Here is a 21,846-nt window from a genome sequence, read left to right as displayed (position 1 = left end):
CACTTCTCTTTAATCCCTGTTCACTTAAACGCTGCATGTGGTGTTCTTTTTTTATACCACGATGCTTTGTGCCACTCGTCAAGCTCATTGTGGCAACTTGCCCTGTCGAGCAGTTGTTGGGTGAAGAGGATCTGGGGAAGATCTGGTGTTGGTTATCATCAAAAGCATGTTGGTTGTCATTAAACAACTGATGAGACATTGCGCCCCCATATTAAAGCGCTTCTCGAAACAGGATTGCTTCATTTGTTCAGAGATCCCGAATCTTTGGATCAAGCGGTTGCGATCCGCTTCCTTAACCTATCTCTCGGGACCGATCAGAGTGCGTCCAACAGCTCTTGTTACCATCCATCATCTGATGTGGATAGCGCCACTTCTGCCCTTGGTTTCTTGACCATCATCTCGAGCTAGTGCCGGTTATCACTCTTCTCATACCACCTCACAGAGCTGCGGCTTGGCCAGTTTTCCCTCACCGTATCGACCAAGACTACGAGCTGTGACTTGCCCCCAAACATGCAAGCGACAGTATCGGCTCATCCGATGGTGCGTGATAATTGAGCCTGAGGCCTGCCATGGGCATAGTGAGCCCGATTCGCATTGTCGCCGACCTAGTAGCTCGGCGGTTGCAGCATCGCTCTAATTGGTTCAGCTTCCACCAGCCAAGTCAGCCACATCTGCATCACTCGGTTGCCCGTTGAATACTTGGTCTATCACCTACATGTATTACCTAGCCGGCTACCCTGTCTCAACAACGGCCAACGAGTTCAGCGACACAGACATAGAGATTCCGTAGCTTGTTTTCGCTATAGCTCCTTTTGAAATAGTTACGAGCGAGAGCGGTCGAATATGCACTACATTAAGCTTGCATGTATCATCGCTCATCCCTGTACTTTTGCCAGATGCCTGTCATGATTCCAGCGACACCGCCCTGCACCACAGGCTGTTTGTGACCCAGAATACTGGACGGATGATCGATCTAAATGACATTCCTTGTAAGATCTTATTCTGCACTGAACCATTGTCATGCCATTGTACATAACGCATTTCAGGTCTCTGGCAAGCAGACTCGTCGTTGCCGCCTAGTATCTCGGAAACGGGACCAACTATCTGGCTTATCACACATTGTGTGCATCTGTTAGTCCTGGTTGCTCGCGGATGTGCGACGGGCCATTGGAGAGAAACGAGACGACTCGTTCACCATCGCTACCTCCAAGGTATTCACAGATTGTAGCTTGGCCGCCTGGGCTGGAGTAGAGGTCTGCGAAGCCCCTGAACCCGGATGTGATTCCGGTCAGAACGTTGACCTGGTCTCTTGAAAGAGGTTTGCCTTCGACGCACCAGCATACTAAGTTATCATTAGTTGCCTGTTGCTCAGTATTGGCAGCGTGATTCTTCCTAATGCAATCCCGCCTGAGAGATTCAAGGCAGTCGGCCAAATCTTGGGTCGTGGAGATGGGGATCATGGGGATGGGACAACCTGAGCACACCATCCTACAGAGTAAGTTAGTATGTGATAGGCAAGCCAGTGGTGTGAATTTGTACTCAATTTGCAGCCGAGAAAAAGACTCCATGGGCTTGTGACCTTCCAAAAGCAATATCACAGCGATATGCTCTCCCCCGTTCATTAGCGACAGTCTTGCCACTCGCGCCTTTTCCTCAGAAGACTGCAGTTCAGACAAAGACGAGACAATCGCTCTGAAGGCAGCGGATGGGCTGTTGGAAACAGGAACCGGAAATGTGATATCACAAGCCTCCAGGTTACTTTCTAGGGACGCTAGTGTGAGTGCGTGCGTGATAATACCTTATAGCAAACAGATCATATCGATAACCAACCTCTCCATGTTGACGGGCTTGATGTTAGCGATTGAACCGCTGGAGCCCATTCTTTTCGCTTCCGTAAGGATGAACAAAACATGATCAGTCAAGTTTGAGGTGCAAGTCTCCTAGAGTAATGACTGTTCAGAAGATCACGCGGGCCCCAGAATGGTTTATTGAGGATGTGGATGCATTGAGCCGTGGTGCCTGTCAATGAAGTCTGGTAGAAACTTACTAAGGTAGGTAAGGTACGAATTTATCACATCGACGGGAGGTATCGAAGATATATCCTAGGGAAGGCAGGCGAGGCAGCTGAGTGGTACCTACCTACCTAGGCACTTGCCCAAGGTGGTAGGTAGTGACTTAGTGAAGGAAGAGCGACCAACAGACATGGACAGCACGATAATTGAGCTGGCCCAAATCTCAGCGTATATCATCTTTAACACAGCCGCCGACATATTTCATGTAAAAGCTCCCTTCTTGCCCAGAGAGTGAGCTTTATATCACCAGTCGATGACACGGGGGCTGTCAATACCTCTGGCTTCGTACTGAGAAGCCGAGGTACGGAGGGTAAATTTTTTACTGCAACTTGCCTAAAGAGGATCTCTCTGTCCATCCAACGTGATCGTAAGAAGGAAATACTGTTGTCAGTGAATGTCAATTCAATCAAGACAGTAGTTTCGCTCTGTGTAGATGGGGAATGAGTTAAGTAACCAATCAGAGCTCTATAAGCCTCTCACCCTGGTCTATCTACTATCTAAGCTTCTTGTATGTCAGCACGGAATATCACGGCTCCGGAAGAGGCGGCATCGATTCTACCAGTAGGTCCTCGAAATATCTAATTAACTACCTAGAATGACGTACTTGCTTTTGATATCATCAGTGAGCCTTCGAATCAGATCTGCCCTTGCCGTCTAAACGAGTCGGTCTCTTCTGTATTGTGCACTTTGTTGATGTGGCATCGCCATTCGAGCTTCAATTGACTCTCCACCACAGAAGCTCCACCAGCGATCAAATATCCAATCTACTTGGCAAGCAGCTCTCAACACTGGAGCCAAGAGTTCCTAGACCACCAGCACTCATGGTTCCTCTTCCGCTATTCAAGCTTGCGTCTCTGCTTGTGAGGCATGTCTCAAAATATGGCGCCGTACGAAATATCCCCTGTCGCAACTAGGCCAGGCACTGATAGCTCCTCAGAATCACATCAAAGCTCAGGCACACGATCACCCCCGGTTCAGAGCATTCGCAGCCCGATACGGACAATACATGCATCAATTGAACATGAGGATGTCAGTCGCATTGTTACGGAACCCAGACGCTGAACGAAGAGCCAAAGAAAAGGCCGAAGCACCAACGGTCAAGACCGAAGAGCAGCAGAAACGAGACGATCAGCTCAAACAAAAGCAGGCTCCCGAACTCCCCAAGAAGAGCATGCCGTTTCAAAACATCTGGAGACGCAAATTCAGGCCACTTCCCGAGAACAAAGCGGTCGATCTGTTCGCCGATGTCATTGGAGATGCGTTCATCCTCTCGGTAGCCATTGCCTTGATTGTCTACGAAACCTGGAAGTCGTCACAAAAGCCCGACATGAACAAATTGCGCATAGAAGAATTGGACCAGAAACTGGAAGAGCTGAAGAAGAGGGAAGACGAGCTAGAAGAGGCGGAAAAGAAGCACAAGGAAAGATTTGAAAGCTTGGAGGAGACACTGCGCCAATTGAGGGATCCCAAGACAAATCAATTGTTAGTCCCGGCGTTACAAGTATCATAACACTCAAATCGGCGTACCACCAAATTAAATGTGCCCGGAAACCCTCTGCAAGCAGGAAAGCCAACCAGATCGAATCTTGAGCACGTTCAAATCTCGAAATGAAAGGGAGACTCGTCCATGGACAGATGAAATATTGGACAATGGATAGCTGGTACTCGGTAATTATGCACCCTTTTGTTTCTTACCATATTATAGCCTCTTCTCCACTATAGACTTAGATATTCATGACTTACGATGTAAGATAACCTTTCATAACAAGAGTACGAAAATTACCTACCAATTGACCGCTTTATTTCAGCAAATCTAGGCCAAAATACTGGCCTTGTCGTTCAAGGATTGAAACTCCTTGATTGGCTAGCCAGAGGCACAGACGGGACAGGGTGTTATTTGATTGGACGATTCCACGACCCGCCCCAGCTCTGTGGTTGCCAGCGGCAACAGCCTACTAAGAAAGTACACAAACCACCAGTCGCGGCAACTGATGGCTTCTCTCCATCTTTCTTCGCTCAGCGTCGCTCGTCGGTTTCTTGCTCTCACAAATACTAACCCATAGCATCGGGCGACAGTATCTCAGTTTTCAGCATTGTTTAACGTCCTTGGCTTTTACTGCACGAATAGGCGACGTTCTTTCATTCGTCTTGCATGTTGACGTCGCGAGTCTCGTGAGTTCTGCCCACTGGTTCCACTGGATCACCATCTCGTCTATTGTACATAAAGCCATTGGACACGCACTCGGTGTTTTCATCCCATCTTCACTTCGATGTTGCTAACCTTTGATCTTAGTCCGAACCTTGCGACACTTCAAAGCGGTGGCTGACCTTCTAGCCCGCTCGTCTACTTGGCAACGACCGTCCACAAACTCGTTGAACTTTCGCATCGCAATATCCGAGCTTTTCATCAGCTATGGCTCATAGGCTAGCGCCCCGAGGCGGCCTCGATCTCGAGGCCTTGTCCCCTAGGGATGCCAACGCCCAACGAGTACCCAAAGTGACCGACATCAAAACAAAGACGACCGCCCAACTCAAGGCCGCCAAGGAGAAGGAACACCCTCCACCTCCGCCTACAGAGGTCCCCGAGCCTCCAAGCACCGATCGACCTGATGGAGCAACGTATCAGGTTGGTAAACTGCTCGGAAAGGGTGGCTTCGCAGTCTGCTACAGTGGCCAATTATTACCCACAAAGCAGCGATTTGCTCTGAAGATTGTCAAGAGCCACATGCCTCCCAAAATGGAACAAAAGGTTTGTGACAGGTAGAAGACGCATTGACACACATCTAACATGTTTCAGTTCCAAACCGAGCTCCAGATTCACTCAAAGATGAAGCACAAAAATATCGTTCAATTCTTAAGAGCCTTTTCATACGAAAAATGCACATATCTGATTCTCGAATTGTGTCCGAACGGCTCTCTCATGGATATGGTGAAGCGAAGGAAAGGTCTCACTGAGCCCGAAGTCCGCTTTTACTCAGTTCAGATCGCTGGTGCCATCAAGTACATGCACAACAAGGGCATCATTCACCGTGACCTGAAGATGGGTAACATCTTCCTTGACTCACAGATGAACGCGAAGATCGGTGATTTTGGTCTTGCCGCTCTGTTGGTGACTGGTCGCGATATGCACACCATCCGTCGCACAACTTTGTGTGGAACACCTAATTACATTGCTCCCGAGATTCTGGAGAAAGGAAAGAAGGGGCATGACCACATGGTTGACATCTGGAGCCTGGGCATCATCATGTACGCCATGTTTACATCGAAGCCACCGTTTCAATCCTCGACCACGGACGAAATTTACCGCCGAGCTCGAGAGAGGGATTATGATTGGCCATCGGCGGAAACATCACGAAGATACATCAGCCAGGAAGCTAAGGAACTAGTTGCCACGATGCTTCAAGATGCTGAAAGCCGACCGGAACCGGAGGAAATTATCCAACACCCCTTTTTCACCTGTGGTTATATGCCTACCGAAGCGGAAATGAGCTCACGCCTGAGAGAAGTCCCCCCGGACCGTGAGGAATTTTACGCCACTCGAATGAGCAGTGCTTTACAAGCACAATCATACAGGAACTTCAAAGATATGTGTCGAGAGTGTGGCATCGGCCCTTACGCCCCAGTTCAAGTGGTTCACACTCAGACGTGGAAGGAGATGGCCGCTGAGGAAAAGGCTGGGCTGACACCAATGATCCCTCTCGAAGAAGGAATTGTCTACAGACCATTCGAAGAGTGGTTGAAGGAGCAACAGCAGATAAAGGCCAGGTATACAGCATCCCTGGCTGCACAGGCAAGCGTATCTACCGAAGACCCTTTGTCAGCTACTCAACGAGCACCGACAGGTCTCCTTCGTCAACCTCCTCAGAGTTTTGCTGCACAGCAGAGGATGCAACACAGGCCAACAGGCACTATGGTATCTGCAAAACCCCGCCCAGCGCCCGAAGCAACGCTTTCGGCTTCCCAGAGCTTACGTACAAGAACACGAAAGGAACTGCCTCGAGAAGCTCCTCTAAGGGAAACTGTTGAGTCTGTCGGCAAGAGCCTACGAACTTCGACTCGGTCAGCACCTCCGGCAAGGGCAGCGTCCCAGCAACCTGCAGAGCGACAGCTTTCTGAGCGACCTTCGCTCGACCGCCAAGCATCTGCTCCTGCCACCACAGCCCCTCCTGCGCCAGCTGCACCCCCTAAGAAGGATACTACTGGCATGCGGCCTGCAACACTGTTCAGCGCCTCCGAGCGGCAAGATAGAATCTCCGGAACGAAGCCCGACGCGGTTTTGGATCGTCTACATCGTCTTCAGAATGAACTTGAACGAGCTCTAAACTCGAGGACCATGGCTATAATATCATCCAAGACTGTTGCACCACCGCATCCGCATGTTGTTGTCAAATGGGTAGACTACACCAACAAATTCGGCCTTGGATATATCCTAAATGACGGTAGTGTTGGCTGCATTCTTCGAGACATCCCAACCACGGAAAACGGCAAGCCCGCCCTGCTTCCTCCTGCTGGGGTATTCATTCGCGGTGCCGAGAGACATATCGTTCGCGGTAAGGACGAGACGTACGAGGATAGGGTGCAGCCTCTCCCAATGACAGAGCCTATCAAGTTCTTCGAGAATAATGGCGAGGCTGGCCTTTCGGAGGTAGTTGTCTCTCCAGAGCAATTTCGAGTGGCTGTGAAAGAAGATGGGACTGCGGGCAAGATGCAGCCCGGTAGGGACATCTTCCAGCATCGGAAGCGCGAGAGAATTATTCTCTGGAAGAAATTTGCTAACTACATGATTGCTTTTGGACGGGACGATTTCGTGCCGGTTGAAGAGACCGACCCGGCTGGTGCCATGTCCCCTGGGCAGAAGGGCACAGTAGCTGAGCTCGTCACATTTTACCAGCGATTCGGAGATGTTGGTTGCTGGGTCTTCTGCGATGGCCATCTTCAAGTACGTGACTGCATGTGGACGTTTTTGACATCAAGCTGACTTGCGTAGTTCAATTTCCCCGATCATACAAAGATCGTTATCGACCACACAGGGACCTGGTGTCACTTCTGGCACCTCCCTCAGGACGCTGCTGAGAGACTAGCAGCCACTGGCACTATCGGTGCCGCTGCACTTGATGACCGAGCGATGCTATCGTACCCTCTGCAGACATTGTTAAACTTCCAGGCAAAGCCTGCAGCCCCTCGCGCTGGCCGAACCACAACCACAACAAGAAGACGTCCTGAGATCGCACCTGAGTTACAGGGTATTCCTGCTGCCAATGATTTCCGACGCAAGATTGTCTTTATCAAGGATGTCGTGAAGGAATGGGTGACCAATGGTGGCCTGGGCAACAGTCAAATGAGTCGAGAATCCCGTCTTCGCTGGGGTGGTCACCGGGAAACCATCAGTAACCACGCACCCCAAAAACATGTATGGGTTACTGTCGGAGCTCGATGGGGAGATCAGCGTATCTCTACCTACGTCGACCCTCGAAAGCCTTGGGAACTCGGAGAGGATGTAGATCACTCGAGAAAGCAAGAGTCATGATATGGCACGAGGAGAGCGAGGCGTTTTTTTGTCTATTTCTTGTTGACGACCATCATGAACAAATGATGTATTCCATGTAGGGTTATTACACTGAGTCGCTTGTTGGTTTCTGCGGCTCGTCGGCGTTACGAGAAGATGTGCATGGCGAAAGGAGTTTTGGACTTGATGGACTAGTTACCTTAGGCTTTGGCTTTAAGTTGAACAGCCTCTTAATGACAACTGCTTGTGTCTTGTTGGAAAATTCTACCTTGAGATTTTATTGGATAGCAACGATTGAAAATTGATGCTATCCTACTGGGAAGTCATCGGCGCCGTCTGCGTCGCATTTCTCGTCTTACGTTCAGAAAGGTGATGCATATATCATCTTTACCAGAGCTTCAGTGATGATATTTATGAAGCATATCATACGCGCAAACCACCCCCAATTATTGCCAAGCACAACACTTGCTAAATTTCATTACACTTAGCTCTTAGATCATGAATCTACCATGAATCTACCATGAATGAAAGCAAGAAGCCCTCAGATCATAAAAGCTGAAATGTTTTATATCTATGTTACACCTTCGTCATAATCTTCATGGCATGACAACCATCGCTTCATCGCGGACTTGGCATGCATAACCTTTTCTTTAAAAACAGTCAAATTATACTATTCACAAATAGTCGCTGGAGTAACGCCATCTCCGATCCAACTGACTCTATACAAAATTAGGACATTTGTCCACCAACGCCCATCCCGGGCATCAGAACATGAATACTTGGCCTCAAGAATGTTACCCCCTATTACATATATGTGCATGCATTCCATCATCATCAAAAACACCGTTCGCTGTCAGCACGTTTTCCCCCTTAATCCGATGTCCCCGAAATCAAGCATCAGAAAAGTACTCATCATTATACTGGTGACCAGGAGGACTGGTCCAGCTTCCACCACCACCAACGACGTTCTCACGTGAACCCCAATAGCCGCTTCTCGAGCGCTTGTCGCGTTCAAATTCGGCCCATCTCTTCATGGTAATCTTGCTGCTGTCAAACTCACCCTCATACTCGAGGCCTGCCTTCTTCGTCTTTTCGCCAGCTGTCTTTCGAGTTTCGCCCCATGAGAAGTCATCGAATTTCCAGAAAGCATAAGTAGGCAGGACAAAATTCCAGATTGGCAGTGCCAGCAGATAGATGAGCATCCAAACAATGTAGGACCAAGAGTGTGCGGTGATGACAACGAGAAGACCAGGTAACCCAAGAATCAAGCCCAAGAGAACTAGGGGAATAATCTGTGGTGGCGAGTGGATAATAGATGTGATAACTGCGATTGTCAGTGATTGTGTCACGTTGAGAATTAAACATTACTTACCGACGTAGAAGGTAAACGCGATAGCAGCAGGGAGAACCAGAGTGCCGACTAGTTCCACGAAGATGATAAACTGCATCGAGAAACAGAAGGTACCACAGAGATCACGGACTAGAACTAGCTCCATCAGGTTGTGGATGGTAGAGTTGATCCAACGACGTCTCTGAGAAAGGAGCACCATGAACTCGTCCGGTACAGTGGTTTTGCATACTGCTTGGGGAATGAAGACCTGCTTTCGCTTGGGGAATGTTCGAAGCATAAGGGTTGTCAGGAAACGATCTTCACCAAGCAGATAGAGGTTCTTCTCGTGCAAAGTTTCGACCACGTTCTCAGAGTAATGTTCAACAATATCGGGGTTAGCCAGGATGGGAACCCAGTAGTTGTGACCACCCTTGGGCGCCTTGATGCGGTACATGCAGAAGCAGCCAGGTAAACAAGTAACACCACCAAAAACAGACTCGAACGACTTGGCAAGATGATGAGAGACAAAGTACTCAAATACTTGAATAGCTGTGACCCAGCTGTCGCGTTTGTTGGCAATCTTGGTTTCGCCACAAAGACCCATGATCTCAGGATCTTTCACCATGGCAGATATCATGTGTGTCAGACTGTCAGGGAAAACCTTGGTATCGGCGTCAACCATGAGGATAATTTCGTAGTAATCAGGCGAGATTCCCGTAACCTTCCAGAGGCCGTTGAACATTTCGTACTCGAGTTCTGTCATTCGTTCATCGAACATGACCTTTTGGAGGAACGACATGAGGATAATTTGACTATCTCGCTTTCCACGGTTACCGGGCTTGGACTTAGTGGCTTCATCAGGAGTTCCGCACTTGACCACAACCATCATGGGCACTCGCTGCTGGCGATCAGCAGGGATGCGAGAATTTCTTCCATAATCGTAGAAGCCGCAATAGATTTTAGCCATGTTGTGACGCTTGGAACCACTGGCGACAGCCACGTAGGAGAAAGGCTCAACCATGTCAGGGGGGATAGAGTGATCTTTCAGCATGCCCAAGCATACGTCAGGTGTCGACATTGTTTCACCCTTGCCCTTGATGATACCGTCACAGATAACAACAATAACCTTGTGGCTGTTGGGATAATCGGTAGTTGCGATCGAGTCCAGAGTGGTTCGGATACCCTCCTCTCCTTCAGAGTATGCAGTGACCAAGCACATCGTATGAGCCAATGGAAAGCCAAAGGGCATCCAGTCAGAAGGAGGCTGAGGAACAACAGCATCATGAATGAAACCAGCGGGGCCGGGTCCATCAGTAGGCGTGCTCGAGTAGGGGTCAGATCGAAGGAAGCTGGCACGGCTGTCGTTGCCCTGCTTGAAAATTGAGCCGGGTGTCAGAAGTTGATTCGAGGCACCTTGGCTAGCCATGGTTGTCGGCATGCGGCGTCCAGTTGACGCCCGAACATCAGGGCCACCGACAGACGAGAATCGAGAAGTAGTAGGGAGGAAAGATCCTCGTTTGCTTGTTCGGTCTGATGATCCATAGACAGTGCTTCCAACATCTCCAGGTAGTCTTACAGGAGCACGGTAGATGTCCTCTGACCAATCTTCAATTTGCTTGTTTCGTTTCCTACGGTCAGAACTCTGGGAGGTCTTAGTAGGCGCATACTTGCGGCAAAGGAACCATTGGAAGATGATAGCCAGCAGAAACCGAACACCGACAACTGAAAGGATGAGAACGAGCGCACAGTAAAGGACGATCTTGGAGGCAATGCAACCAATCGTCTCAGTATCCACAGAGCCAACCTTTATGATTTCCTCGAAACATTCTGCGTATTTCTTGTCTGAAGAAGACTGGAACATGCGAGTAACGTCGCGGCCACGAATAGCCTTGTTGACTTCCGAGTCCTTGTCTCGCAACTCTTCAAACCTCTTGGGAATATCGACCTGGCTCATGTTGAACCAACGGAGGAGATCAAGGTCTAAAACATTTCCAGAGTAGACTATGAGGTTACGCGAGCTGTTCTTGATGTCGTCCCAGGTAAAGTAAACATCTGCGGAACCACTCAAGTCAAGGTAAAAGGCATTCCTAGAGTTCAGCGTCGTATGACAGCCGTAACCAGAATAGTATGGTGTGGTCAAATTAACCTTGCTTGAACCGTCTTGGTTAAAGGTTGTGCAAGGGAAGTACCAGGCCAGATCGCCATCCTTGTTGGTTGGCACATCTGAGTCTTTAGCAAGAGTAATCAAGCCCTTGCATCGGCCGTTGACATTTTGAAACAAAAAGCTACCATCCTGTCCGCCGTGCTTTTCGGGAAGATCATAAAGAACATTGGGACCTAGTCCGTCCGAACGGAGAGGCATGCCCTGGGCAGGGGGGTGATGAGACTTCGACAAATCGTAAGCGACACCGTGGAAGATCATGTTTCCGCCGTCAACCTTATTGACACGTAGTCGCTCGGCAGGGGCTCCGCAAACCGTTGCGGTGAAACCAAAAGTCAGAAAACCAACGATGGCCATGATGACGAGGATGATACTGATAAGACCCATCTTCTCGCGCCAGGCCCTCTGCTGCGCCCTCGTTGGCATACCACAGCACTTCATAATGAATCCGGGAGCCCAGAAAGTGACGATTGCGCAATAGACATTCCAGAAGGTAGGCGGTCGAAGCTGCTCTTCTATACGCTTCGGCGGTTTCGAATGGCGCTTCGATCTCTTCTTGATCTTACCTGATTTTGTGCGATCTGGGGTAGGCATGGTAGATGCCACAGCAGCGCCCTTCTCCTGCTCTCCGCTAACATTTCGTCTTTGTCGAGGGGAACTGTCCGAACCACCGTCGTTCAAGTTTGAATTGGAGCGGTCTGTCGAAGCTTCGAAGTCCTCGTAAATAGGGTCGTTTCCTGTTGAGGATGGCAGAACGTTCATGTGAGCTGCATGTTTGTGGTAATGGTAGTTGCGATGGTCTCTGTCGATTCTGTTTCTCTCCGGGCGAATCAAGCTTCGTTTTCGGGATATGGGTTGATCTGGGCCAGCGCGACGTGAGTGGCCATCGGGAGATGTTGGCGACAGAGGCATGCTCTCTGTATTTGAATTAACACCGATTGACTCTGCGAACGAAGAACCGGATCTCCCACGTTGATGTTGAGCCGTATTATCTACAGCATGGTAGCCACCAGTCTCGATATCGACAGGTCTCGATCGCCTTGAGGGCGAGTTGCGATAAACATTGCGCTGATTATAACTCGGGCTTGCACCCGGCCTTTCGGGAAGAGACATCGTCCTAGCAGAGCAATGTTAGAAGGAGACAAACCTCGTAAGCCAGACGTTAAAAGCTTATGCGGGCTGAGCGCCGAGCTTCAGGGGACTTGACCCTTGGGTCGGAGGGAAGTTGAAGGAGGCGGTATCGAGTAGGAAGGTGCGTGTCGATCAAATCAACAAGAAAGGGGAACACGATATGTTGAACGCCGAGGTACAGCAACATCAAATATTCATGTAGGTAAAAAGCCGACAAGACATTGAAGAGTCGAGACGAAACAAGACAAATAAGATCTGCGACTTACGAAAGGATATGTTGTGGTTGTTACAACAACCTCTCTCGAGGTTTAGGTTTGAGTTGGGAATATCCCTGTAGAGGTGGAAAGTTTCTGAGGAGACGAGTAAGGTGAAGCACGGGACAGGCAATGCCTGGGTGTCGTTTGTCGAGAGTCGACTCGATCAAGGCTCAATGTGGAGAGAGGATCATGGAGTGAAGTCGAATTACAAGTAAGAAATACTTCTCATCCAGTTAGAGCAAAAGAAACAGGGCGCCGTTGTTTGGAATTGACGAGAGAACTGAGCGACGATGGCGTGGAGCAGAGAGAGCGAGCGAGTAAGTGAGTGATGGGGCGACCAGGGTTTTTCGGTTATGGTAGCAGCAGGGGACGGCAGTGCTTGCTTGGACCTGTTCAGTGTTGTTGTAATAAGTGACAAGAGCGAGAGTAAGTAGGAGCGAATGTAGAAACCGAAAGACAACAAGAAGGAAGCGACCGGGTGAACGTCCCTCGAGCAAAGACCACGACAAAGAACGGTTGTGTCTGGCTGGACTGGACGGAACGAGTTGAGGTGGAAGAGAAAGACGGGAGCGAACGAGAGAAAGCGATTGAACGGCCAACGGTCTTGTTGCTCCTTCCCCTTGCCGTTATCCTGGGCATAAGAACCTTGTGAAGGGGGCGGATGAAAGCCAATTAGAGAATAGCCTTTCCACTGATGGTTGCACTAACTGAGCGCGCTAGGTCGAAATAGTCCGAGCTTGTGGCCTCTTCGGCTTGAGATTTGCAAGGGCCATCTGACTGTGGCAGATGTGGGTTAATGGCCCGGCGGTTGCCCCAGCAGCTTGATTCAGATGCTTGCACTTATCTGAGAAATAGGCTCATCGGTACTCCCGTTCCAAGGAAAGAACCCAGATGCTTCGAGTCTAAATTCTTTGTTAGAACAATGGCCAAGGTATAATGAAATACATACATATATCTCGAGCCTGCGTTGCTATGATAAAAGGAATCTTTTTTGACCCATATCTGACATATCGTCGTCAATCACAGTTAGTGGGTTGTTCTTTAGCTAATTCGAGATTAAAACACGCGAGTAATTTAGACTTGGCTAATAGTGAATCATGGCGCGGATAATTCCAAGACCTGGATTTATTCGGTTGTCCACCACTGTGATGAAGCGGTGGTGTTAGTGTATGGTGTGCATTAATGCCAGTTTGTACATATAAAACGACCTTTGTAAACCAACCAAACTTGACTTGCGGACTCACTTATCCGCAGGAAAAGTGAGTCCGCAGGAACAGGTTCTGCCAATGCAACAATGTAGCCAGGGGGTTAGTGAATCAGTCGCCGCTATCTCGCTTGACAAGCCGATCTGATCCTTTGGTGTAATTGCTACGCTTCCCCCTTGGCTACGCAGATACCAAAGCCAAACAGACCCCTTCCTCTGTACTGTTTATCGACTCTTCGTCAAGGTAGTTCAGAGAGAACGGTTTGTTCTAATGATGGTGGCCAATGCCATGCTATCAAGGGTTTATCCATCCAAGTTGTCGGGTTTAATCAGCAATCAAAATAGGCATTCCATGCATGGTACGGATCATTTCGCCCCGATGATGTCTTGAGGCTTGAGATATTAATCACCACTAGGGAGTGCTCTGTACCCCTGATTAACAATGTTCTTAGCTGGCTATCCCTACTCCATACCCTCTCTTTGCTTGCCTGCTACTCTCAACATTTAGCTTAGTTCTTACTATGGTCCTAATGCACCATACCATCGCACTGGTGGTCTTCCTTTGGTACTATGCAGAGCAATTCGACAATTATAGATCCCATCCCTCGATCGAGAAAGAGGAACTCTATGCCACGTGCTAACGTTATTTACAGCCCAAGTGTCTAACCGTCAACCGTCTTCGTTTCCGTGGTAATACACCGTTTCTATTAAAGTGATCCAATCCCATCAATTACAGATACACTCAAACTCTGGTAGCAACGGGCCAAATGATCGTCTGTATGTAGACACCAAATCTTTGTTCCCAGAATATTGCTCAAATAGTCACAATATCACGACATATCTGCTATTGATCCCCCTCGGGGTGAGGAAAAACAGCGGAATGGCTTACACCAAAAATCGCTGATCTCCCACCAAAGCCCTTCCGCTGTATTTCCTCACCCCCTAGATGATGTATTTTCTGGCTGCATGTGTGCATGACTGGCAGACAACAGTTTCGATACGAGCCAGATCGACGACATCAGGTGGGTAGAACTGACGCTAGCTTATTGTTTATACGAGAAGTTTCACGGGACTATAGAATCTTCGAATGTCGTGCGAACAATCTGTGCTTAGATGAGATAAAACCGAGTCTAAACTCTTCTGTTGTTTTAAGAATATAGTTAGGGTATTTTGTTGGGCGTTTTGAGGTTTTTTAGGTGTTTAAAAAAAAAACCCCTTCACATAGCCTATCTAGGCCATTCAAGTGTCCGTCGTGTTCTACAACAAGATATCTAGACAACAGGGCGTGCTTCAGCCAAGATAGGAACATGGTCAGAGTACTTGTCAAGTCTGCAAGTGTGATTTAACAAACTCATTAATAAAGTTGGGTGGTATCCTTGAGCTGGCAGTGGCTTTGTCGTGGGGTTCCCCAGGCTTTAGAAGAAACTTGATCCCGGGATGAGTGGAAACTCTGGGGTTTGACCAGATCCATGGTGAAGTCATAAGCAACAGCAGTTCAGACATGGTTTGAGGTATAACTTGCGTCTATAAAAAAAGAATTAATATAGAACTAACTTCTTGATTGTATGATAGGATTGTTTTAAGGTATTGCGAAACGGTCACTCAGCATGTGGATGGATGGATGGCTGGATTAAGTGGCAGCCGGGACGGCCGGGTGGGGCCGTCCGATCGACGGCCCGACCGCCGTGAATTTAAACCTACTCTGCTACCAATATTCAAAGGCAAGGGAATCACTGGGGTGAATTCAGCTCTCTCCTGAACACAACAATAGATCTGAAGGGAGAAATCATGCCGCAGTACTTCCACTATTCGGTTCGACGAAACCTTGACCAAAGAAGTTGGAGGTTGATGTGTGTCCAGCTCCCTTGGAGTTTATCAGGGTCCCGGAATATACTATAGTTATGTTTCTTCTGAGAAGACCAATCTCAAGAGAACCCCTTCCTACCTTAGCCAACACCGCCCCATTCAAAAGGACGAATCGCAGTGGAAGACGAGTTTTGCCCACGTGCTACTCATCACTAAGTAGGCCACCTTGAATAGTTTTGGTCGACGTTTATACCTAAATACGACAGAGACCAACTTTCGACAGAATATTCCCCACGGCATGTTGTTAAATGCCCTGCTGGTTTTCTGTACTTGTCCACCAATATTTATGTGTGATACAGGAATTCATGTCTACCAAATACCCGGGCCAATTGCCGAAACAAATGTAACCTACGTGCTACCCGCCCACCGAAAGTTACAGTCGACAGAAATCTCCGGTTTTCCTTTCCTTTACGAGGCGACCAGTGGAAGCAGTTCCAGGGTAATATCTGCGTGACGACACCGACGCCATGGCGGCTGCTCAGCCTTGTTTAACGGTAAGCGTTGCCACAATATTAACAACCTGAACTTAGAATGGCAGACAAGGATGGCTCGGTGCACAAATCTAAGTGTACTAACTCAACTTAATTGAGTTGTGTCGTTAGATCAGAGTTTGGAAGATCTACCACTAAGATGTAATGTTACAACGGCGAGGCTTTATGATAGCAGAACACATGAGTTGTTCATGTCAAAATGGCAAAAACGAAGCATTTAAGCGCCTATATGTCGTGGGCATGCTCTGGCGGTCAAGAAATAGCAATAGCCCTTTAAGTGTTAGTGCAGAAGCCTGCTGGGCTGGGCTTGGCCTGGACCCTTGAGTTGAGTTATTTAAGCCATGTTTAATGTTGTAATGGCGCTAACATGCAGTTTAGTTTATGGCACGACGTACCATTGGGAGGCTTTGCACAGAGGCTTTTCAGCTCTCCTACCAACGTGGGGAATTCACGAATTGGGCTCGCAGTGGTTGTCATTTTAAGACCTGCCGGTCATTCCATGATGCTTTTCTTTTCGGAGAAGCAAGAAAGGGACAGGTCGGCCAATTTTGACCGTGCCATTTCCGCTTGAGGCGCTTGTCATGCCGAGCTTTCCTAGAGCTACCATTCCTCACTGACGCGTATGTAGGATGCTGAAGGGAAAGGAGTTGGATGTACACGGCGCCTGTGTATTTTCTGTGTCCACGTCATTATTGTGGTATTATCATTTCGTGATCTGAAGGCAGAAACAGAGAATGTGCAACAAGTGAAACAGGAGTAGTCGAGGTCACAGGGTGAATAGAAAAGTCCTGCGCCTGCCTTGGCCGATACTTGGTTGCAAAATACCCCTGCTCCTTCCAAATTACTACGAGTTCAGCTCTCGCAACGTCGACTCCTGCCTGCTACCTACCTACCTAAACAGCCTGGTTTCGGTGGTTGATGCCTTTTCCCTATAAGAAACCTAAGGTACCCAGACAGATCAGACCAAGTTCTGCAATAACCGGCCTTCTCGACCTACCTACTAAGGTAGTAATAGCATCTTCGGGACTATATGACTTAATCGTTTTCCTGGTTTAAAGGGAATGTTGAAACATCCATTCCTCTACTCCGTACTTGTTCTTCAACGAAACAAGAGACAACATCTATTAACCCGTTAGGCAAACAAATCCCCACTGGTTTTCTACATGGGTCCTTGCCATCGGTCGCCCACTGCTCTCCGCTTTCTTTGCTCACTTAGGCTCCCCTACAAGCGCATGTGCCATAATTTAGCTAATTCAGCTAAACTGCAGTGGGCGCCTGGACCTCATCACCACCACTGCCACCACGTTCACCACCACCACCTCACCTCACAAATATCGGACGGCGCAGCGCCCAGGACAAAAAGGACCTTATTGGATCTCAGCTCAAAGTCCACTCACTCGTCTTAATGCTTGGAATTTTCTTTTCTTCCGTCCGATTCTGGGTCTAGTTAGTCTTGGCTTTTCCATAATTCTTTCTCCCTTCTATCCTTCGTTCAGAAAAAATTTACCAGATATTCCCGTTTTATTGTGCTCATCACCTCATAACAATTCCAGGGCTCTCGCCTCTCACTTCAGCCTCCTTGGGTTCTCCCCAACTATCCTTTCTCCAACCACCCCCCTTGTCGCTCGCTGATCTATCCTCTGTTTGCCCGGCTAGCCCTTGTCTCCGCTGCATCGCGGCGTTTCGGATCCATACCCAAATATCCTTCGTGCAGCATCCACTCCGTACGTTGCGCTAAAGTGACCGTCTGTCACTGACTACAGATTACAATCGCTTCTCCTCCACGGTCGCTATCTTCTGTCGTGTCGTGTTTCCTTGAGCGCGTCCAGAATTGGCCTTGATCCATTCGGTTCTTCGTGATCTGGAATATAGCACGGTCACCGAGTCCTGCGCGCTTACCAGGCTATCGAACTCCGCCTTTATCTCGACACTCGTTCTGGAATATACCCAAACTTACGCTTGGCTGCTTCGGCATTGCCAAAGCCTCACCATCGTTTTGTCATGGCAGCAATAAACACTTCATCGCCTCCTACCGCGGCACCGTTGAACTACAACGAATCGCCGAGGCCCTCTTCGAGACCGACCAGTTCTTCTCGTCATAGCCCTGTTCGCATACCTCATCTCGATGAATCTGAAGGCCCAAGACTGCGCAACGGACCGGTCTCGCCCGTCCGCGTAAACTTTCAACAGGATAATTGGGTTCAGCCTTCAAACGCCGATGTCGAATATACTCAGAAGCCATCGTTGAGGGGAGAATTAGCCGATCGTACTCTGCTTCCACTGCCTTCGCCCCCAGAAAATGCTCCTCCCCCTCCTCCTCCCCACGGACTGAGGTCAGAGCCAAAGAGCTTTCCAGGGTTTCAAGATGATTCCCGCGGGGCTGAAGGGGGCTCTGAGCCGCGGATTGAAAGGATAAACATCGCCGAGCCCACCAAGACAACTCCAACGGACAGAATTCGCAATCAGGACCAGCACCGCAACAGTCGTGAATCAAATGAAACTGCTAGCACGAACCCGCAACAAATCTCTATAGAATCTTCGGCAACGACAAGCGCAAGCTCTTTATCAGGAATGAACGAGAACGTTGAGAGCCAGGCGATTGGCGATTCCCCTGAGAGCTCCATTATCGAAGGAAATGTGCTTGAGACCCAGCCTGTGCCTCTTTTTCAGTACCATCATCAGAAGGATTTCCCAACAAGCGTTCCAAGTGCAGAGGCCAGGAACTCGTCAGCTTCTGATCTCGCTGAGAGTGCCTCAAACATCGGCCGTCATCTTACTCCGAATTCGGGTAGCCATATGAGGACTTCATTGCCTCGGCCACCATCTTCGTATTCTGTCTATTCTGATTCACGTGGCCGCTCTCCGGGTCTTATGCCAGCTGGTTCACGTAAATCTCCTGATGTCAGAATGTCGACGTACGCCGAGTTGCTTCATGCGCCTTATCCTCAGCAGGCTCCGGCGCCATTGACACCTGATAACTCCAATCTTCGAACTGTGATTGGTAACAATGCGTCTCTTCTCAGCACACAAAAGACTCTGGACATGTATCGTGCCAACGTCAAAAAGACAAATGACTCTTCTATTCAGTACTCGTTCGCTATATTCTTAATTTCAACAGCCCAGGAGCAAGGCCTAGACTTTTCAGAACCTAAGGCACGCAAGAACAGCCCCAAACCTCAAAAGGGTCGCGACAGCCCAACTGCCGAAGGTTCTGTCTCAAGCCCGCAGGAACTGGTTCGTGAAGCCAGACAAATCCTACAGCGTCTCGCCAGTGCCGGATACCCCTTTGCGCAATACTATCTCGCGGATGGGTTTGCTTCTGGACTATTCAGTAAGGGTAAGGAGGATTATAATTCGGCATTCCCTCTGTTTGTTTTGGCTGCGAAGCACGGCCACGCTGAATCTGGTTACCGAACCGCTCTATGCTATGAATTCGGTTGGGGTTGCCGGAAAGACCCTGCCAAGGCGGTGCAATTCTTGCGGACAGCTGCTTCGAAGCGCCATCCTGGCGCCATGACACGTTTGGGCAAGGCCTGTCTATCTGGCGATCTTGGAGAAAAGCGCTACCGAGAAGGAATCAAGTGGATGAAGCTAGCTGCTGAAGCGGCTGATACTCAGTACAATTCTGCGCCATATCAACTTGGTTGCTTGTATGAGAATGGGTATGGTGCAGATATCTTCAAGGACGATATTCACGCTGCCGAGCTCTTTACTCAGGCTGCGGAATTAGGCCACCCTGAGGCTAATTATCGACTGGGTGATGCTTATGAGCATGGCCTGCTTAACTGCCCTCGTGATCCGGCTCTCAGCGTTCACTTCTATACCGGCGCTGCGGAAAGAGGACATGCCGGTGCCATGATGGGACTGTGTGCGTGGTACATGGTCGGCGCTCCCCCGATCCTTGAAAAGGATGAGGAGGAGGCCTATGAGTGGGCGCGTCGATCAGCCGACTTAGGTGAGTGCTTTGTTGGTGCGGTGTAGACGATGAGGTAGCTAACTGTGGTACAGGCTTCGTGAAGGCACAATACGCCGTCGGCTACTTTACGGAGATGGGCATCGGATGCCGACGTGACGTTTTGGAGGCCAATGTCTGGTACGTCAAAGCTGCCGATGCTGGTGAGGAGCGAGCCAAGCAACGGTTAGCCATCATCCAGGCGGCTGTCAGCGGTCAGGGTACTCCCATGGAGGTTGCCCCTCCGCGAAACGGCAAGATGCAGAAGAATCCCAAAGACGACAAGGACTGCATCGTTATGTAATGGCAGTGGGCGAGTGACAGCCTGCTCTGGGATTAATATGAAGAGTATAACTAATCAACGACGACTACGCTTCCTCTATGAAAAGGCAAACGACATAACTCCCGCCTTGCGTTACGCTGTTTTTTGGTCAGCAGTAACGACAGGTTCATTCAGCGCTGTTATTTTTCTTTTTCCATTTTGACATACATCACATCTCGCATAGCCCAAATTCTCTAAACTGGGCGATACGCTTGACGGCGCCTTCTTATCCTCATCTCCGTCGCTAGCCCTGTTTGGCACGGATGTTCACCTGTTGGAATCGTGTTTCTAGAATCAAAAGGGGGACCTTGATCTCGAGTAGCAGCATAGCATGAGGAGATGTAATTTGACGGTCATGTGATTCATCAGCTCGGCTGAGATCTTTTTGGTATAATTCTCCCTGTATCTGTGGTGGAAACTATTGAAATAGGGAGTCTAAACATCTGGCGGTATCGAGAGCGAAGTGAGACTGTGGAGTGGGTTGATGATGATTATCATCTTGTGTTTGGCGTTCTTGGGCGACGTGACTTGGACATAATTATGATACAGTAATACAGTGCCTGCCATGAATGAAGGCTATGATGTAAACCTATTCTTTATTCGTTGACCTTGGAAATCGTCAATATGTGTAACGATCGTGTGGTTACTTATGGTTTGCTTGAACGAGCAGATTGGGCGAAGCACACGAACTTGGGCACATCATACAGCTCTAACAGCTTGACCCCAGAACAACGTATCCTCATAGGACTGACTCCCTTAAGGTTACGTAGTCTAGCTGGCCTTCAATGGAGGTAGCGTGGGGCAAAGCTCCCTCGATGTGCATATGCAAGGGGTTCCTCGAGAAAGTGTATCAGATTGTCTATGTCTAGGGTAAGCTATATACGAAATTCTTGAAGGCATACCTACTTGCTGATAATCGTTTGCCATCTCATAGCCCATAATTCTTGATAGACTTAGTCTTGCAAGTATGTTGTTCTTGGTTTTGTTGTAAGTAGGTGATTACTCATGTTTCTGTTGTTTGACAAACTAATTAGTTATTGATGGAAACTGACAGCCTACCAGCACACCACACTACGAAACTCAAACAACATGCAAGGGGCAAAATATGTAGAGACATTTTGTATCAAAGCAACAACGAGGCGTTTTGACACAGACTGACGAGTGGTGGAAGGGGGTTGATACTTTCACCTGAGTTTACTGATTAATGGTGATGGTTGATATCAGTTTCGCCTGGTTGTATATGAGCCATCAGTAACTGCATTATGGTAGACAGTGTCCTCCAAGTTCTGAGCACAGCAAACACCACGGGAGAGTCGTTTTGTGTAACTCGAATAAGTCTTGACTTAGTACTTGGTAACCGATGTGGCAAAGAAATTGAGAGAGAAGTCTAAAGGGTTCGTTCTTTGGTCACATCACTCTCACCCGACCCCAGGACTCGGGAAGCCCACCACAAGCCAGGAACGAACAGATCTCGATATGAGACATCATTAACAAAGAAAATCAATTTCCTCACGAGGGAGGGAATATAAGATATACATGGACAAGAGAACCCCT

At 48.8% G+C, this 21,846-nt stretch overlaps 5 protein-coding genes; 3 read left to right on the top strand and 2 right to left on the bottom strand.

Moving 5' to 3' along the window:
• Positions 1 to 1,112: 1,112 nt before the first annotated feature.
• FFUJ_01465 (uncharacterized protein) lies at positions 1,113 to 1,880 on the bottom strand (the record flags this gene model as incomplete). XM_023578406.1 has 3 exons in its annotated part: positions 1,113 to 1,488; positions 1,540 to 1,758; positions 1,831 to 1,880. 3 exons carry the CDS (start codon positions 1,878 to 1,880, stop codon positions 1,113 to 1,115), a joined length of 645 nt encoding a protein of 214 aa, XP_023424106.1.
• A 1,013-nt stretch (positions 1,881 to 2,893) lies between these two features.
• Positions 2,894 to 3,582, top strand: FFUJ_01466 (uncharacterized protein; the record flags this gene model as incomplete). XM_023578395.1 has 2 exons in its annotated part: positions 2,894 to 2,959; positions 3,010 to 3,582. 2 exons carry the CDS (start codon positions 2,894 to 2,896, stop codon positions 3,580 to 3,582), a joined length of 639 nt encoding a protein of 212 aa, XP_023424105.1.
• Positions 3,583 to 4,485: 903 nt separating this feature from the next.
• On the top strand, positions 4,486 to 7,599 carry FFUJ_01467 (related to protein kinase CDC5; the record flags this gene model as incomplete). XM_023578384.1 has 3 exons in its annotated part: positions 4,486 to 4,821; positions 4,870 to 7,011; positions 7,060 to 7,599. 3 exons carry the CDS (start codon positions 4,486 to 4,488, stop codon positions 7,597 to 7,599), a joined length of 3,018 nt encoding a protein of 1,005 aa, XP_023424104.1.
• Positions 7,600 to 8,468: 869 nt separating this feature from the next.
• Positions 8,469 to 12,182, bottom strand: FFUJ_01468 (probable chitin synthase CHS-4; the record flags this gene model as incomplete). XM_023578373.1 has 2 exons in its annotated part: positions 8,469 to 8,902; positions 8,951 to 12,182. The coding sequence occupies 2 exons, from the start codon at positions 12,180 to 12,182 to the stop codon at positions 8,469 to 8,471; spliced, it is 3,666 nt and encodes a 1,221-aa protein (XP_023424103.1).
• Positions 12,183 to 18,019: 5,837 nt separating this feature from the next.
• FFUJ_01469 (related to protoplast regeneration and killer toxin resistance protein) lies at positions 18,020 to 20,274 on the top strand (the record flags this gene model as incomplete). XM_023578362.1 has 2 exons in its annotated part: positions 18,020 to 19,973; positions 20,027 to 20,274. 2 exons carry the CDS (start codon positions 18,020 to 18,022, stop codon positions 20,272 to 20,274), a joined length of 2,202 nt encoding a protein of 733 aa, XP_023424102.1.
• Positions 20,275 to 21,846: the final 1,572 nt, after the last annotated feature.

The sequence above is a fragment of the Fusarium fujikuroi genome, chromosome FFUJ_chr01, assembly GCF_900079805.1.
Source record: "Fusarium fujikuroi IMI 58289 draft genome, chromosome FFUJ_chr01".
In the NCBI taxonomy this organism is placed as follows: domain Eukaryota; kingdom Fungi; phylum Ascomycota; class Sordariomycetes; order Hypocreales; family Nectriaceae; genus Fusarium; species Fusarium fujikuroi.
This window is presented reverse-complemented; position numbering and strand designations above follow the sequence as displayed.